At 39.4% G+C, this 16,673-nt stretch overlaps 1 protein-coding gene across 2 annotated transcripts; it reads right to left on the minus strand.

Annotated features, from left to right (window-relative positions):
- Positions 1 to 2,589: 2,589 nt before the first annotated feature.
- Positions 2,590 to 5,769, minus strand: LOC146686621 (hepatic lectin-like). Of its 2 annotated transcripts, none has more exons than XM_085441844.1 (6): positions 5,545 to 5,769; positions 5,019 to 5,108; positions 4,485 to 4,751; positions 4,240 to 4,406; positions 3,532 to 3,668; positions 2,590 to 3,455 (listed from the first exon to the last, which is right to left on the minus strand). In XM_085441844.1, exons 1-6 carry the CDS (start codon positions 5,594 to 5,596, stop codon positions 3,299 to 3,301), a joined length of 870 nt encoding a protein of 289 aa, XP_085297970.1. In that variant the 5' UTR covers positions 5,597 to 5,769; the 3' UTR covers positions 2,590 to 3,298. The 2 variants fall into 2 exon arrangements, with proteins under 2 accessions (XP_085297970.1, XP_085297969.1); XM_085441843.1 differs by having other exon boundaries at positions 5,530 to 5,767.
- Positions 5,770 to 16,673: the final 10,904 nt, after the last annotated feature.

The raw sequence follows: 16,673 nt of genomic DNA on the forward strand, positions 1-16,673 counted from the left end.
GTTACAGCCAATTACTGCAGAACTGTAGTTTTATCAGTTAAACAGGTAAAAACGATGTATGGATGTTTTATTAAATGCATAATTAGCAAAAAAAAAAAAATTTTTAATTCCAGCGAGCCACAATTTTGCAACTCATAAAAACAAAGTACTAAACAACATGTCATAATGTAACTGGGATTATAGGGGTGATAATTGTGGATTAATAGTTAATTTATAAATTAGATGTTAATTAATTGCATGTATAAGTGGATTTTGTTGTTATCATATAAAGCTGCACTGTCTGTTTCCTGCTTTATAGCTAAGGTAGAGTAATTTATTGTAAGATGTGCTGTCAATTTACTTCTTCAAAAAAAAGAGGATATGTGTTTCTTCGAAAAAATTGCATCATAGTATCTGTTAGTAGTTTCTTAGACAAGTTTTCAGAAGTCAGATCTAGAAAAACAAAATAAAACAAAAAAAAACATAAGAGCACATTTGCAGAAGGAATGAAAATTTGAATTTGTGTAATAGCTTGTATTTTTATTATTCTACTAAAACAGTGCGATTTGAAAAATATAGTGAAATCTACAGTCTACAGTATACAGTATGTCTACAGTAATCTACAATCTATACAGTATGTGGTCAAAGGAGCTTGCAAAGAAAAGCGTCTGGACTTCTTTAAAAGTTATTTTAAAACACACTGTGGGGGCTGTGTTTGAAGCAGATTTAGTCTGGCCCAGATATTTTTGGGGCACACAGATGTACCTAGTAAAATTGCATGTCAATATGAGAGTGAGGAGAGGGAGAGTGTTTTACTCTTTGATTTTTTTCAGTGTTACATTTAGATTGTTACTTTACTTTCTAGTATTTTTGAGCTCTCACAACTTCACAAGTACAGATGTTAGTCACATAGATTTTAAAGCCTTAAAAACACATTTAATCAATTAACAATTTAAAAGTGCAACCAAATCAAATTTTGATCAATTCACATTGTTCCAAATATATTATATTTTCAGTATCAAACCTTCACCAGTTTTAAGTCTCTGGCATAGATTAAGAGAAACAAGCACCAGTACTGGGTGTCATGTCTGTTTTGCACCAATTAACAGGAGAAAACTTCAATAAGTGCGTTTTGGTTAAATTAAAATTCACCAAATAAACGTACAATATTGGTTTTCAGATGATCTGAAACAAGAAGTTCCGTGTTTGAGCATTAAAAAAAAAAAGTCTTCTGCGAACAATAAAAACCTGAGCACAAGTGTTAAAATCAGGGGCGATTTTAGCCCATTTTTGGGGGTGCTTCAGCACAAATGAATCAAAGCACCCCCAAAGATTTCTTACTTTTTTGACAATATTTGCTGTTTGTGTGACACACTACTAAAAATATAAAAAGCATACAGTACTTGGTTGGACGTAACACTTTAGCAATAAAATTATAGATTAAAAAAAAAGGAGCCACATTCAGGTAAACGTGTAAAATCAAGAATAATGTCGAATCAGTGTTTCAATATTTATATATTTTATTACATGTTCATGTGGTTTGGTTATTTGCCTTTTGGTTGAAAGTACACTGAGAGAGGACTTTTTGTTAGCGATCTTAATAGTATTTTTTTTATATTAATTTAATTTTTCATCTAATTGAATACAATCTATTTGTGTATGAAGAGGGAGAGAGGAAAGAGGGAACGTGAGGAGAAAGTACAAGGTCAGGAAGAACCAGGTAAGAAAACAGACAGGGAGCAGTGACAGGCACAACAGAAACTGAAAAAAACCTGATTTTACTCATATAACATTATAATTGATCGGGGAGATTAAAATTAATGATATATTTTTATGTGGTTCAGCCACAACTCTGCTAAAACCTCAGCCAGTAATAGGTCGGCCAACCTTTGGACCGTCCAGTTGTCTGTATCACTATCAGAAAGAGCCAAACAGCCCTGGTGGAGTGAGGAGCTGTAAAGAGAAGCAGATGCTCTGTTTCTAAAAATGTTTTAAGCTTGTTTCAAAGATTCTGTACTGCAGCTTTAAATGTTTTCCAAAAGCACACAGACACTTATCAGTGTTTCTCAAACTTTTTACAGTGTGGACCACCTGATAAAAATGTCAAGCTCTCCTAAGGACCACTATGAAAGCATGAAACTCATAAATCTTACAACACGAAATTAGTATCTGCAGTAAAGATTTTTTTCATGCATTGTATACATTCTACCACAGGCAGAGTTGCCTCCATTTTTATATTCTCTTTTTTTTTTTTATATTTTGTAATAATTTATTCTGTTTTGGGAGTGTTTTTTATGTATCTGTATTATATTATACAAACACATTAAAAGTGAATCTCTGTCCAAAAAATGCACTCAGTTTACTTCTTACTCACTATGAGCATCATTCATTATTCTCCCAGTAATTAAGGTTAGGATGTTTTTTCCTTTTTTATTCCAATCCATTCTTCTTTTGCAGCATTTAAATAACCTTTATCAGATTTGATGGTTTTGTTACAGACTTTTCAAAAAAGTGTTTTGCTTTTATTTCACAAATGTGGGATTAAATTGTTAAAATGTACAAAACAGTGATGTCATGTTTTATGATGAGGACCCAGGCAGAGAGACTTGATGAATTTAAGAATCTTATGATTTAATAAAGAAATTTGCAGACTTGCACAGAGATGGTAAAATTATGATGACTGATAACGGAGACGAAGACAACAGACGACGAGGACAGGGAGGATGCAGGGACCGAAAGAGACAGGGAAGAAGTCTCATTGTGACGAGTAAAGTGTATCTTGGCTGGCTGGGCAGCTCTCTGGGTGCTCAACACCCCCAAAGCTCTGATCCTAGAATTGCCCCTGGTTAAAATACAGTTAAAAGATACAGGTCAAAATTCATTTTAAAAATCCAAACACAAGTCTTCAATGTATTTATTAATGTTCAAACCTGCACTGTAATATACTCTGCAAGACTAGAGGACATAGCAACAACTGCTATAGTACAATCAGGATCATCTGAAATAATTGCTTGAGCAGTAGAGTTTATCTTAACCTCTTAAGACCTGAACTCTTTAATGGCATGCATTTTTGATTTCTCTTTGCTATTTTGGCTGATTGGGACCTGATGAATGTAAAAACAAAGAATTACGTGATTTTTTTATTTATTTTTTCCTGAGAAAAATGAGATCCACATATCAGGACATCCCCTTTAAATTTCGATAAAACAGTGGCAGTATAATGTCCTCGTAAGTGGATATCAGGCCCTTGTAGAGCAAAATGTAGTATTTTGGTTTAGACAACCCAAAATGTGATGTCCACATATGTGGACACCAGGTCCTAGGAGGTTGATGGCGTTTCACATATCCAGTGTAAGTTATGCCAGTTGCATCTTCCATCAAAACGAGTCTTCCAGGGATTAAAGATGGAGGAAACTGCAACCCCGCAATCCTCTCCGTGGGTTCCCTGGTCATTGGGTTCGCCATCCATCCAGTACCTGAGAAAAATTCTAATTCATTTAAAAATATGTTTAATGAATTATCAAACAAGAAAAATATTGTTTCAGCTCTCACCGTTGCTCGACCTCTGTGACATTATTAATCCAAACCCATCTGTTCTCAGTCTCTATGTCAGTGATACCGATCCAGAATCCGCTTTGCCACCACTGATCACTGGTTTTCATATTTTGGATGTTGCTACTGATAAATTTCTGTGTAACCAAAAAGAAAAAAAAATCAGTATATTTGAATATTTATTTAGCTTCAATTTTGTCTAAGCTCAGTCTTTCCTTTTATGATGCTGGATTTTATAAGTAATGAATTATAATGCATTTGTTGGCACTCTGCCTTCTGTAGAGCAGCAAAACCCATTTTGTTCTACATCTGTGTTCTTCTCCTGATGTATCGTAGGGTGAATCTACCTCAGTTTGTGCCTAAATTTCTAAACCTTCCCAGTCAGCATTACTTTGTGTTCATTGCTAATACAGTACTGCTAACATGATTAGCCTGTTTGATTGCTGTTAGTAACAGAATGAACTATTGGTTTTCCTATCATGCTTGCTGGCTGTTTGTAGTGTGATGATCTTGTAACAACGATGATGCAAATAAATAATAAAAACATCATATACTTAAAATAAGGTGTGACTGTTTGGAATAATAAAGTTCTTAAGTCTTCATTTTAGCAAAGTTCAAATCCATGTTAATGACTTTCTGTCAAGCTGTTAACTTGTGTTGTTTAGTTACTTTTTGTCAATTTTCCTCTCTTGCTTATTTTCAACCCACCTGCTCTTCCTGGTTATCGATCACAACCAGGTCAGAGCCACGACTAACACAGTCCTCTCTGCTCTCATGCCAGTTCTTTTTGACAGTAGAGGACTCGGTGTAGGAAAAGAAATAGCAGGACGAGTTGAAAAGAGCCCAACCAGGGAGGCATCCGCCACAAGATCCCTCTGAGAGAAACAAAGAGTTATCGTCTTTTCCAGTTAACACATTTCAGGAAAACATAAATAAGGATAAAATTTTCTCACCTAAAGCTGATACATTGGACTTCAGGTTTGCCTTCTCCACTTGCAGTGCTTGCATCTGTTTCTGATAACCATCATTGACGGTCTTCAGCTGCTCAATTTTCACCTTTACTTCTTTGTGGTTGTTGATCGCGCTCTCTAACGCCTTCTTGGCCTCCTCTTCAGCTTCGATCACATCGCTGTGGTTGCTTCGGAGATAGTCGAGCTCATTGAAGAGCTGTGTTACAGCTGGGTTGGAAATGTGCAAGGAGCCCTCTTTGACTTTGGCACCTGAAAATGTTTGTGTCAAAATATCAATAGTTGAATCACATTTCAAAGTACTGGAAAATAATCTTGACACAGTTTTGTTTAGAAGGAACTAAAATAGTTTTTTAATCAACAAACTAGAACATTTTCTATTTAAAAGATGTGTTACTGCTTGTGTTAACATGATTACTCTAAAATCTTATAGTGAAAGTGTGTCATCAGCAGTTTATCAGTAAGTTTCCAAATTAAAAAAAGTGGGAAACGAAACTTAATGTGAATTTTCACACTCACAGTTAACTCCAATAACAACAGCCGTTATCAACAGCACAGCGTTCAGCAATCCAAGGAACGGTATAATCGGTGGGTACTTTGTTGATCCACCTTTAGTAAATAAACATAAAAATATTGTAATGTTTCAATGTTTGGCAGAAAACACAATTGACTTACATTTTCCTTCTTAGCTTCTTCTGCTTTGTAGGCATGCTTGAACAAGTGAACTGTATTTCCTCACAGCTGCAATGAGTTTGCGGTCAAGCCACAAACCAGCTACATTAGAAAACACATCTTATTTACTGTAGCTATATTTAGGTTTATCTGACCTCATACAAATACAACTTCATATGCAAGCATCCTACAAAAGCACACAGGTTTAGCAAATATTTAAGAATGATTTCAACTAATGTTCTTCCACTAAAATAGGCAACACTGACTTCAGGAAACTACCTGGAAAAAAAAGATGAAATGGAAAGAAAAGAGGAGAAAAAGTGATGGCTAAACGAGTCATTGTGGAAGAAACTCATACCTTGCCTAAATATACCATTGGACGGTGTGTCATTGTTCTCGTTTGGCCTTCTCTGTGGATTATCCATGACTGCAGTGTTGGTTGTAATGCCTACTGATCTGTCTGACTTCTCTTTTATAGCCTCAAAAAACTGACTTTGAATACGTAATGCTTGCTGTGGGTGTATCAGTTCTGCCTTGAATTCTGGGCCATTGACATCTGTTCGTGTTTCTGTGAAAACCAGTAATTTGATTTAGGATGGAGGTCGGCAGTGTTAAGATTCAAGAATTGAGAAAGGGTACAAGAGGTGATCGAAAAATAACCACACTGGTCCGGCCGGGTGAAGTCAAACGAAGATTTTAATTCACACGTGGGAAGATCACTGAAAACAGCAATTGATCTTCGACTTACTAAAGCACAAACAATTATTTTATAACATCAGGGTTTATTTACTGACGCCCCTTCATGCGTCACAGATACATTTTATACATACGTCAAATCAACACCACAATGACCTTTTACACAGAACATCATCGTCTATTTTCATGGCTGGCACTTCCTGTGTACCTTTCAGTTCTTATCCTATTCCTCTTTCTTGCCGAGACACCAAGAAACGGTTCCTCTTTTACCAAGACAATTTTGCAGTTACAGCCAAACATCCTCTAAATAAATCTAATTTAAAGTGTGTGTGTCACGACCTCACTCAGCCTCGATGTCACCTCTCGCACTTCTGACCTTTTACCAGACCAGAGGCTCACTGAGACTATGTGTATGTCTTCTACTAAATAAATGTTTTAATCAAGAACCCCTACTAAAAGCTTAATACAAGAATATGAACATATAAAAGATAATAAAATAAACTGATATAAGTGTTTTGTAAGCATGTATTGCAATTCCTTCTATGTTCTAGTTTTCCCTCAGCATGTATCACCTGAACAGTCACGTCAGTGAGGCTTACGACCTTTAAAGAACCTGAACATCAACTCAAATAAGCACAGATATGCAATATGTATAAAATGGTTATAACTGCACCTGAAATACAAAGTTAACATCATCATAAACATCTTAAGGCCATCTTAAAGCTATCTGTTACATTGTTAAAGCAATGATCATACTGCAGATTATATTATGCTGGTCAAATACTTTTTGTTCATCCCCACAATCCCCCTTTCGACCTCTGGCACACCAGAGGTCGATACATAGGTTGTTGTTCACTCCTCAGTCCACTCGGCTACCTCCAGATCCATCATCGGCATCATGGACATAGGGGCCACCGCCCCAGGGTCCACTGCCTTTACAATCACTTTCTCTACCAACCTTCGGGCACAAGGAATGAGACAACAACCACAAGTCACCAAAATACCCTTATGCGCAACGCGCTCACCTCCGTATACTTACCTCTCCAATAGTTCCTCGGATTAGTGTTTTTTCATTTATTTTAAACCCATTAACGGCGCTGCGCGTCCCTTATATACTTTACAGCAACACACCCTCAAGGGTCCCTCAACTTGTCCCGTACTAATAAATCTAAAACCAAGAAATCACCTTTATGTCATTATGTCAAAGCTTTCTCCATTTTGCGCAGCCTGCCACATGTTTAACAAAAAAATCGCTGCCCGAGAAGGCTCCCACATATCAAGGTGGTCGTTTTCACAAACTTCCAGCAGACCCTCAAATAAACAAAAACAACGACCCAGGCAGGCTTCCAGTTCAGCCTCCTCAATTTCTATGCACACTGAAAACTCATGGGGAGATTCTTCTGTCTCCCCGTGTCCTACACAATTCACCTCCAAATGATCCCCTACAATTGAAATTTCAGTGTGGAATGACGCAGAGATTAACATTTCCTTATTTATTCACTATATGTAACCTGAATTTTCTCTCTCTTATCAAATAACAAAGGTTATCTTTAAAATTTGTTATTGAACTACTAATTAAGTTGCTTCTTATGGTATCAGTGGTAAACTACCCCTAAAAAGTCCACTTTATTGCGTGTTCATTGAGTTACTTCTATTAAGGCTATTTAACAAGTTCAATTTACACATACTCATTAATTTGTCACGCTTATTAGTGGCTCATGGTTGCTTAAAGCCTATGTCTGACTTGACCACAGAGTTAGAGCATCATTCAATCCTCTCAGGATGACCACTCCACTTACTCTGCATCCAGTCAGCTCATGAATTAACAACACTTGCAGACTGTAACCCTTTTATTTTTTGTTTATGCCTTCAAATCCACCTTAAATCTTCTTACCTAAACGTTGGTTTTAAACACAAACAATTCTTATATTCTATTTTGAAACGCTGTCACCATTCATATATTTACAATGTTATTATTTACTAAGCCAGCATTTTAATTGCAGACATTTATCCACATTTGCAAACAATAGTTATAGAGCTGAATGACACACAAAACCGAAAGCATAGTCCTCTCATGCGCTCTGCATCAGCTGCCTCATTTGCATGCACACACACTCTTCATCTAAGAATAGCAGCAGGCAGTCAGTGCATTGCTGACTCGACCCACAGAGATCTTTTTTTATTACAGAGACGTCTTATATTTACAACTGCACAGATTTTAAACCTTTTAACACCTATCGAATTTCGACAAATTTAACATAACAGTTTAACCGATAAACTCCCTGAGTTTTTTGCGATCAATTAACCAGTATCAAGACTTTAACTGTTTCTGGCCTCATTTCTAAAATCCCTAACTCAATTTAAAAGTGTCCAACACCCAAGGTCCAACCTTTGCTGCCCAAAAAAGCGCAGATACCGTTCCAAACGGTAAGGAGACTCTAACTCCTAGCTTAATTCCGGGATGCCCTGTACCCCACAGCTAAACCACACTGAACTATCCCTCTTCGCCGAGAGGTCAATGTCGCGCGTCCACGACAAGGAGGGAGCGTAACCTCCGGGCTCTGCGCTTCCTAGCAGACTCGAACTGCCGTTCTAGAATAATTTATAATATTTTGAAACAACAATCAACACCCAAAACAAGTGTATAACTGAGGCAGATCGACCCTGATGGACAATGGGGACTCTAACCCACAAATTGACCCACAAAGGTCTGACCTAATGACCAACCGGGACTTTAACCCACAAAATGACCAAATACCCTACCAAACTACTTGAGACTCTAACTCAATTTCTTTGGGACTTCAACCCAGTATTTAAACCTTTCCTGGCAGACTCTAACTGCTTTAGCAGACTTTACTGCTTTCATTTCTTCATTCTTCTTAGCAGAACTCTAACTGCTTCAACTCATGAGATTTTTCATCAAAATCAAAACAGACATGCACCAGTAATTTCAGTGAGTAGACTTTTAATTTTCACAGCCCAATTTGACACACTTTGGAAATAATTCAACAGGTAGTGTCTTACCTTTTTTAAATATGATGCGCCGGCGTGCGTCCACTCACTTTTGACCACTGGCCAAGTCTGCCCGTCTGACCACCTCGGACCACCGCTCACACCTCCACTTTTCTCCCTTACTCAAATCCCGGACGAGCCCCCAAATGTTAAGATTCAAGAATTGAGAAAGGGTACAAGAGGTGATCGAAAAATAACCACACTGGTCCGGCCGGGTGAAGTCAAACGAAGATTTTAATTCACACGTGGGAAGATCACTGAAAACAGCAATTGATCTTCGACTTACTAAAGCACAAACAATTATTTTATAACATCAGGGTTTATTTACTGACGCCCCTTCATGCGTCACAGATACATTTTATACATACGTCAAATCAACACCACAATGACCTTTTACACAGAACATCATCGTCTATTTTCATGGCTGGCACTTCCTGTGTACCTTTCAGTTCTTATCCTATTCCTCTTTCTTGCCGAGACACCAAGAAACGGTTCCTCTTTTACCAAGACAATTTTGCAGTTACAGCCAAACATCCTCTAAATAAATCTAATTTAAAGTGTGTGTGTCACGACCTCACTCAGCCTCGATGTCACCTCTCGCACTTCTGACCTTTTACCAGACCAGAGGCTCACTGAGACTATGTGTATGTCTTCTACTAAATAAATGTTTTAATCAAGAACCCCTACTAAAAGCTTAATACAAGAATATGAACATATAAAAGATAATAAAATAAACTGATATAAGTGTTTTGTAAGCATGTATTGCAATTCCTTCTATGTTCTAGTTTTCCCTCAGCATGTATCACCTGAACAGTCACGTCAGTGAGGCTTACGACCTTTAAAGAACCTGAACATCAACTCAAATAAGCACAGATATGCAATATGTATAAAATGGTTATAACTGCACCTGAAATACAAAGTTAACATCATCATAAACATCTTAAGGCCATCTTAAAGCTATCTGTTACATTGTTAAAGCAATGATCATACTGCAGATTATATTATGCTGGTCAAATACTTTTTGTTCATCCCCACAGCAGCCACATGTGGCTCTTTCGTCCTCAGCTGTGGCTCCCTCAAGTTTTGGGCGGAAAAAATAAAAGTAAGAAAAATTTGCATGTTACAGGGATAGCCTGCTTTAAGAAAACAGTCTGATGGTAATGTATTCCGTGCCACAGGTTGAATGTTGTGGGGAAAACAGAGACGGCCTCTCTGTGCACAAGTGAGTGCGAGTTACATCTGCAGCACGAAGTTTAAAGAGTGAGAAAAGTATGTTTATAGTTGGAGCTACTGCAGCCAAAAGAGTCTAACCGGCCCAGTTGTGAGTGGTTGTTGATCGCGCTCTCTAACGCCTTCTTGGCCTCCTCTTCAGCTTCGATCACATCGCTGTGGTTGCTTCGGAGATAGTCGAGCTCATTGAAGAGCTGTGTTACAGCTGGGTTGGAAATGTGCAAGGAGCCCTCTTTGACTTTGGCACCTAAACAGGGAAACATTGCATTTTATATTAGATTAGATTATGTAAGGCATGTAAAGATCAACTAAATGTTGGATATTATAGCAAAACTGTTTAAAAATGATTGTCATGTTGAAATGGATGGGGTCAAATTACATTTCTAAGTATTTTGCAATCAAGAAAAAAAAAGGTATCAGTTCTCCTTATGGGATTACTCAGGGTCGACGTGCATTGTGAAATTCTACACAATAGAGAAAATAAAATTGTAAGGTCACACAAACTCTAATACTCACAGTTAATCCCAAGAACAACAGCGACTATCAGCAGAACTGCATTCAAGAGTCCCAGACACAGAATAACCCACTGGTTAAATCCATCTCCACCTATAATACAGGGTCACACATACATTTTAAAAAGACAAAATGTGTCTGAATTCAGACAATATTGCTTTTTGGGAGGAAAGGTTTTAGATAAATAAAACAATCTGAATTCATTTTTAATCAGGTTGTTGTTGACAGCAGCCGACAGCTCAAGGGTGCAGCAAATAAATGAAAAACCAGAAATTCGGATGACGTAACTCAGAAGGTATTTTAGCTCATTTTGAGTTGCACACTTTTAAATATATAAAATGTCATATTTGATGATCATGATGATGAACCTGAACTACTTTCCTTGTTTCTTATTAGTAAGGATTCTTCAATCATGAAAATCTAAACACTGATAAATTCAACAGAAAGTATAATAGAAGGCAACATATAATTTTAAGACCATACCGTTTCTAAATATTTTATAGTTGTTGAAGGAAACTGATCCTGTCTTCCTCTGTGTCTCCATTGCACTGCTGCAGGTTTTGTGCACTGCTCTGCTTTCTTCTGCCTTAAATACACGTGTGGGCATGTCCCATAGTCTCATTTCCTCGGTGTCCTATGAAGCTTTTATTAGTTTATTTTTTCATAGCCTAGAAAGAAAATCCAAATGTGATACAAGATCAACCAAACCAGTTCTGTTTGTACGATGACATAGTTTGCACTGTAAAAAAAAAATTGAAACTCTAACCCTTGAAGCTCAGTTTTTTTTTTTTGTTTTTTTTTTTGCACAGAGCAACTATTAATAAAAAATTAAATGTGTATGTGTGTGATCTATTTATTATTATTTGATGTTTTTAGTTAAAAACTGTTGTCAGCTTACCTGGAAACCCTTTAATTAGAAAGAATGTGCAAATACTTACCAGTTGGTCCAATAGTGGTGCTTGCAGATTTGCCATGCTGTCAGATACAGTTTCAATAGCAACCTGTGTTCAAGAAAAAAGGTTTGCTGCTGCAAAAGCACAGAAACCATAGCAGAAGCAGAAAAAAACACTGTAGAAGCTCATGAGGAGCTTCTACAGTGACACATTCAGTTAGAACACACATTACCTTGTACCTTTTTTCTCCCTCACAACACGGATGAATCCTCCTCTTCTTTTAAGCATGTCTTAGTGTAATCCTTGGTGTTTCCATTTCTGTCACTTCTGCAGCTCTTTCATAATGTCTCCCAAAATCACTTATGGTGTGGTGTTTAAGTTGCAATGCATTTCACCTCTCAGGCCCATCATATAAATCATTCTTTTGGCATTTAACAATTACTTAAAGAGGTCATGTTTCACTTGTAAAGTATGGATATGGGTACGTTTGCACATGACGAGTTTATCTCTTACAAGTTGGGAGGAGACTAAAGAAGTCACACAAACTTTTGAGGTGGAGGCACAGCGACCGTTTACAAATAGGATTACAAATGTAAGCAGTGTTTTCTACAGCCTTCATTCTCCAGCTTCGGACTTACTTACCTCGTTTGAGGTGAGTCGTACAAACCCAGTTTTCTGCGCTGTCATCTATCGTCCCCCGAAATACAATAAGAACTTCATAAGTGATTTCTCTGATATTTTTTTAGCTGGGATTATACCCAACTATGATAGTGTTCTTATTGTTGGAGATTTCAATATACATGTATGTTGTCCTGATAAGCCACTGGTAAAGGACTTTTTAAGCCTTATTGACTCTTTTAGCCTGGTACAGTCCGTACGTGGCCCTACACATGAGCACGGACACACACTGGACCTTGTTCTGTCATATGGTCTGCCTGTCACTAACTTGGAGATTTGTGACTGTGCACTCTCAGATCATATGCCTGTGTTATTCAATGTTGGTTTTACACATACTGTAGTTAAATCTGGTGCTGCTACTCGGAGCTGTGGGGTTATTAACCCCGCCACTGCCGCGCAGTTTTCTGCTGCTTTTAATCAGCTTGGTGGCCCTTCTGACTTGGTCTCCTCTGACACAGAAGAGCTTAATTCCTGGTTTTATTCTTGCTGTCAAACCGTCTTGGACTCTGTGGCTCCTTTAAAAACCAGGCAGCCCAAGGCCAAACCTGAGCCTTGGTTTAATGAGAGCAGTCGTGCTGTTAAGAGGGAATGTCATCGAGCAGAACGGAGGTGGAAAAAGGATAAACTGCATGTATCATTTCAAATTCTCAAAGACTGCTGGCATCGCTACCAGAACACTGTTAAAGAGGCAAAAAGGGAATATTTTGCAAATATTATTTCTTCCAACTGTCATAACCCACGTGTGTTATTTAGGACCATTGACACTGTTCTTAATACTCCATTGAATGTCTGTTTGGAAGTTTCTCCTGAGATTTGAACTGATTTTCTGAACTTTTTTATTTAAGGTCATCACCAGCAGGGCTCTTATCACAGCTCCTGACTCTGACCCCTCAGTCTCTGTCCCTTACGCTGTTGTTTTCACTCAGTTTGAGCTTGTGACGCTCTCCACTTTAGAGGATGTGGTTCGCCATATTAAGCCCACAGGTTCCACTCGGGATCCTGTCCCTCCACAATTCTTTAAAGAAATTTTTCCTAGTATATGACAGTATGTCCTTGACATTATTAAAAGCAGTCTGTCTTCTGGTGTGGTTCCTGCAAATTTCAAACATGCAGTAGTGCAGCCACTGCTTAAGAAACCTGGCCTTGATCACACAGTTTTAGCGAACTATAGGCCTATTTCCAAGCTGCCTTTAGTCTCCAAGGTTTTAGAGAAAATTGTTTTTAGTCAACTGAAAGATTTTCTAGATGAAAATGGAATCTTTGAGGTTTTTCAGTCAGGTTTTAAAACCCTTCATAGCACAGAATCTGCATTATTAAGGGTTTTTAATAACATCCTTCTGGCATGTGATTCTGGTAACCATGTTGTTCTGGTCTTGCTTGACCTAACTGCTGCCACTGACACAGTAGACCACAATATTTTAATTTCTCAATTAAATGATGTAGTGGGTATTGGTGGCACTGGACTTAATTGGTTTAGGTCTTATCTGTCAGATTGGTGCAGGGATAGCTCAGTAGGTAGAGTGGTTGCCCCATGATCGGAAGGTCGGGGGTTCGACTCCACTGAACAGCTACCCTGAGGCACCCGAGCAAGGTACCGTCCCTACACACTGCTCCCCGGGCTCCCCCTGCATTGGTGGCTGCCCACTGCTTCACTGGGTGAATGGGTTAAATGCAGAGGAGTAATTTCCCTACGGGGACTAACACATACACATTATTATTATTATTATTGTGGCTCAAGAGTTGGAAGTTCGTCATGTAATTGGACGGTTGCCAGTTCGAGCCCCGGCTCGGGGCACTTCACCCAATGCCTACTGGTGGTGGTCAGAGGGCCCGGTGGCGCCAGTGTTCGGCAACCTCGCCTCCGTCTGTGGCTACAATGTAGCTGCCATCACCAGTGTGTGAATGGGTGGATGACTGATTGTGTTCTCAGGGACTAGAAAAGCGCTATACAAATACAGGCGATTGTCAGATAGAACTTTCTCTGTCAGCCTTCTCGGTTCCGAATCATCTTCTGCTCCTCGTCCCACAGGGCTCAATTTAGGGCCACTGCTCTTTTTACTGTATCTATTGCCTCTGGGTTCTATCCTTAGAAGGCATGGGATCTCATTTCATTGTTATGCCGATGACTGACAAATTTATTTGCCACTAAAGCACAAGGATGGTATCTCCATAAAACCTCTCTTGACATGTCTAGATGACATTAAAGCTTGGTTGGCTCTAAACTTTGTAAATTTTAACAAAAAGAAAACAGAAGTGTTGGTGTTTGGACCCAGTGGTCCCTGTGAGTCCTCCTCTGTTGTTTTAGGATCCCTGGAAGTCTATTTTAAACCTGTTGTTACTGACCTTGGTTTTAAGTTGGACAGTGATTTTAAATTGGACAACCAAATCAGAGCAGTGAAATCCAGTTTTTATCATTTCAGGCGACTGGCAAGAGTAAAATCTTGTCTTTCGAGGCAGCACCTTGACACAGTGATCCATGCTTTTATTTCTTCCCGCCTGGACTGTAACTCACTTTATGTGGGGGTCAGTCAGTCGTTGCTCTCACGTCTGCAGTTGGTTCAAAATGCGGCTGCACGACTCCTAACAGGAACTCGAAAAAGAGAGCATATAACCCCCGTGCTGGCCTCTCTGCACTGGCTGCCTGTGTCTTTTAGAGTTCGTTTTAAAATTCTCATGTTTGTGTGACCCGTGGTAGGTACCTATTTAAAATAGGACAGAGCCGTAGGCGCACAGTCAGTTTAAAAGAGTTTAATTTTTAATACAAAATAAAAGAAACAGTGTAACAGCAGCACCTAAAAACAATTAAAAACGTTACCTTATTAAAAAACGATAAGACTGTACGATTGCCCGTGAGGCAGGACAAGCGCTGCGGAGAACAGTTTAAAAACAAATCAACATAGCACACAGGTTAAAAATGGACGGCAACTCACACATGACCCCAAATGGGTAAAACACTATAGAAAAAAAGGCAAATCTTCGGTGCCGTCTTCACTCGGGCCCCCCGCTGTGCATGCAAGAGCGGGGAGACAAAAAAGGATTTTTTTTCCCTGCAGCGCCTTCACCGCCTGCGAATCAATATCTGTGGTGCCTACTGATACAGAAAAAGTAAAACAAAAAACCAAAACCATCGACAGCCGCAGCAGTCAGTCTGTCGGCTTACACCAGTTTAAAACAAATTAAAACACACTGATGTGTCGGGTCCTTTGCCCGCAGCCAGAAATCCACCTGGCAAAGCAGCAGCTCGGTACTCTGTCCACAAGTTCGTGTCACACCCTAATAAATGTGGGTCAGTGGCGATGAAGTCCACTATACCGTTCTCACGGGAGCAATGTTTCCCACCGTTCTAACAGAAGTTTAGGGGAGGACGCATATCAGACTTTCATAGTTAAGAAACACCAACTTGCCCAACTCGGACCAAGCACTCACAGCTTCAGGTTTGCAAAGGAATACCCAATTGCCCACACCTGCGCTTATGAAAGGAGCGAAGACCCGCTCCGCCCACCAGGGGCGGTCCCAAGTCTCCAGGTCTCACCTGTCACATTCTCCCCCCTGGTTTTTGCATTGGCGACCCGACAATGAAACCTTAAAGCCACGGTCACTCAGGCACAGCTGGGGGCCGGCGGAGCTCACGGGCGCGTCACTGCAACTCCCCCTGACTTCTGCTCCGCGGCTGCTGGGCGAGCCCTCATCTGGGACTCTCCTCAGCTCTTACTGGAACAGTGGCGCGGCTGCCCCTCTGTTGGTCTTCCATGGTCTCTTGTGTTCTGGGGGCCTCTGGATGTCTGGAGTTTTGATCTCCTCCATACCCGCTTCACACCCTGGAGGACGGGGCTGTGGCCCCCCCACAATCCCTAGCAGATCATTACATGGAGAAACCTTTGGAATGCAAGCATGCTGATCCACACAGGTATGCACACATGGGTATTCACAGACGCGGACTAAAGCTTTCTTGGCTGCTGCCTCAAAGCACACTGTGCGCTGTCTATCTTGCGTGCTGCACAATATCGTTTATTATTTAGTAAATACTGATATCTATGACTAGCTAGTTTATTGTGATGGTGCTTTGTTTTCTCTATTATTATGTTGCTCTTTGTTGTTTGCTGTCTCCTCTGTTTGTTTTTTTTTGTTTGTTTGTTTTTTTTTCTCCATACAGGTGACCCAGGAGTTCTTTTTTTTCTTCTCTCTCTTCCCCCCCCTTCTCACCGTCTCTTCTCCCCTTTGGTTTTCTTTCTTTCTCTCATTCATTCCCCCTGTCCTATTTATTAAAAAAAAAAAAAAAAAAAAAAAAATGACAAAGGATGAACTGAAGCTCTGCCATCACGTAATACTGCTGTTTCTGATGTCATTTAGAAAAGAAAAAAAAAAAAAAAAAAAGGAATACCCAATTGCCCACACCTGCGCTTATGAAAGGAGCGAAGACCAGCTCCGCCCACCAGGGGCGGTCCCAAGTCTCCAGGTCTCACCTGTCACATTTGTTTTT

Source organism: Copadichromis virginalis, linkage group LG19 (genome assembly GCF_057382275.1).
Source record: "Copadichromis virginalis isolate Kocher_CV1m ecotype Utaka linkage group LG19, C_Virginalis_male_GT1.1, whole genome shotgun sequence".
Taxonomy (NCBI): Eukaryota; Metazoa; Chordata; class Actinopteri; order Cichliformes; family Cichlidae; genus Copadichromis; species Copadichromis virginalis.

Coding starts and splice junctions, on each gene's coding strand:
- LOC146686621 (XM_085441843.1), bottom strand. CDS start 5,596: ATGGATAATCCACAGAGAAGGCCAAACGAGAACAATGACACACCGTCC. Junction 5,109..5,529: donor CAATGGTATATTTAGGCAAG/GTATGAGTTTCT, acceptor TATTTACTAAAG/GTGGATCAACAAAGTACCCA. Junction 3,669..4,239: donor TCGATAACCAGGAAGAGCAG/GTGGGTTGAAAA, acceptor TTGGTTACACAG/AAATTTATCAGTAGCAACAT.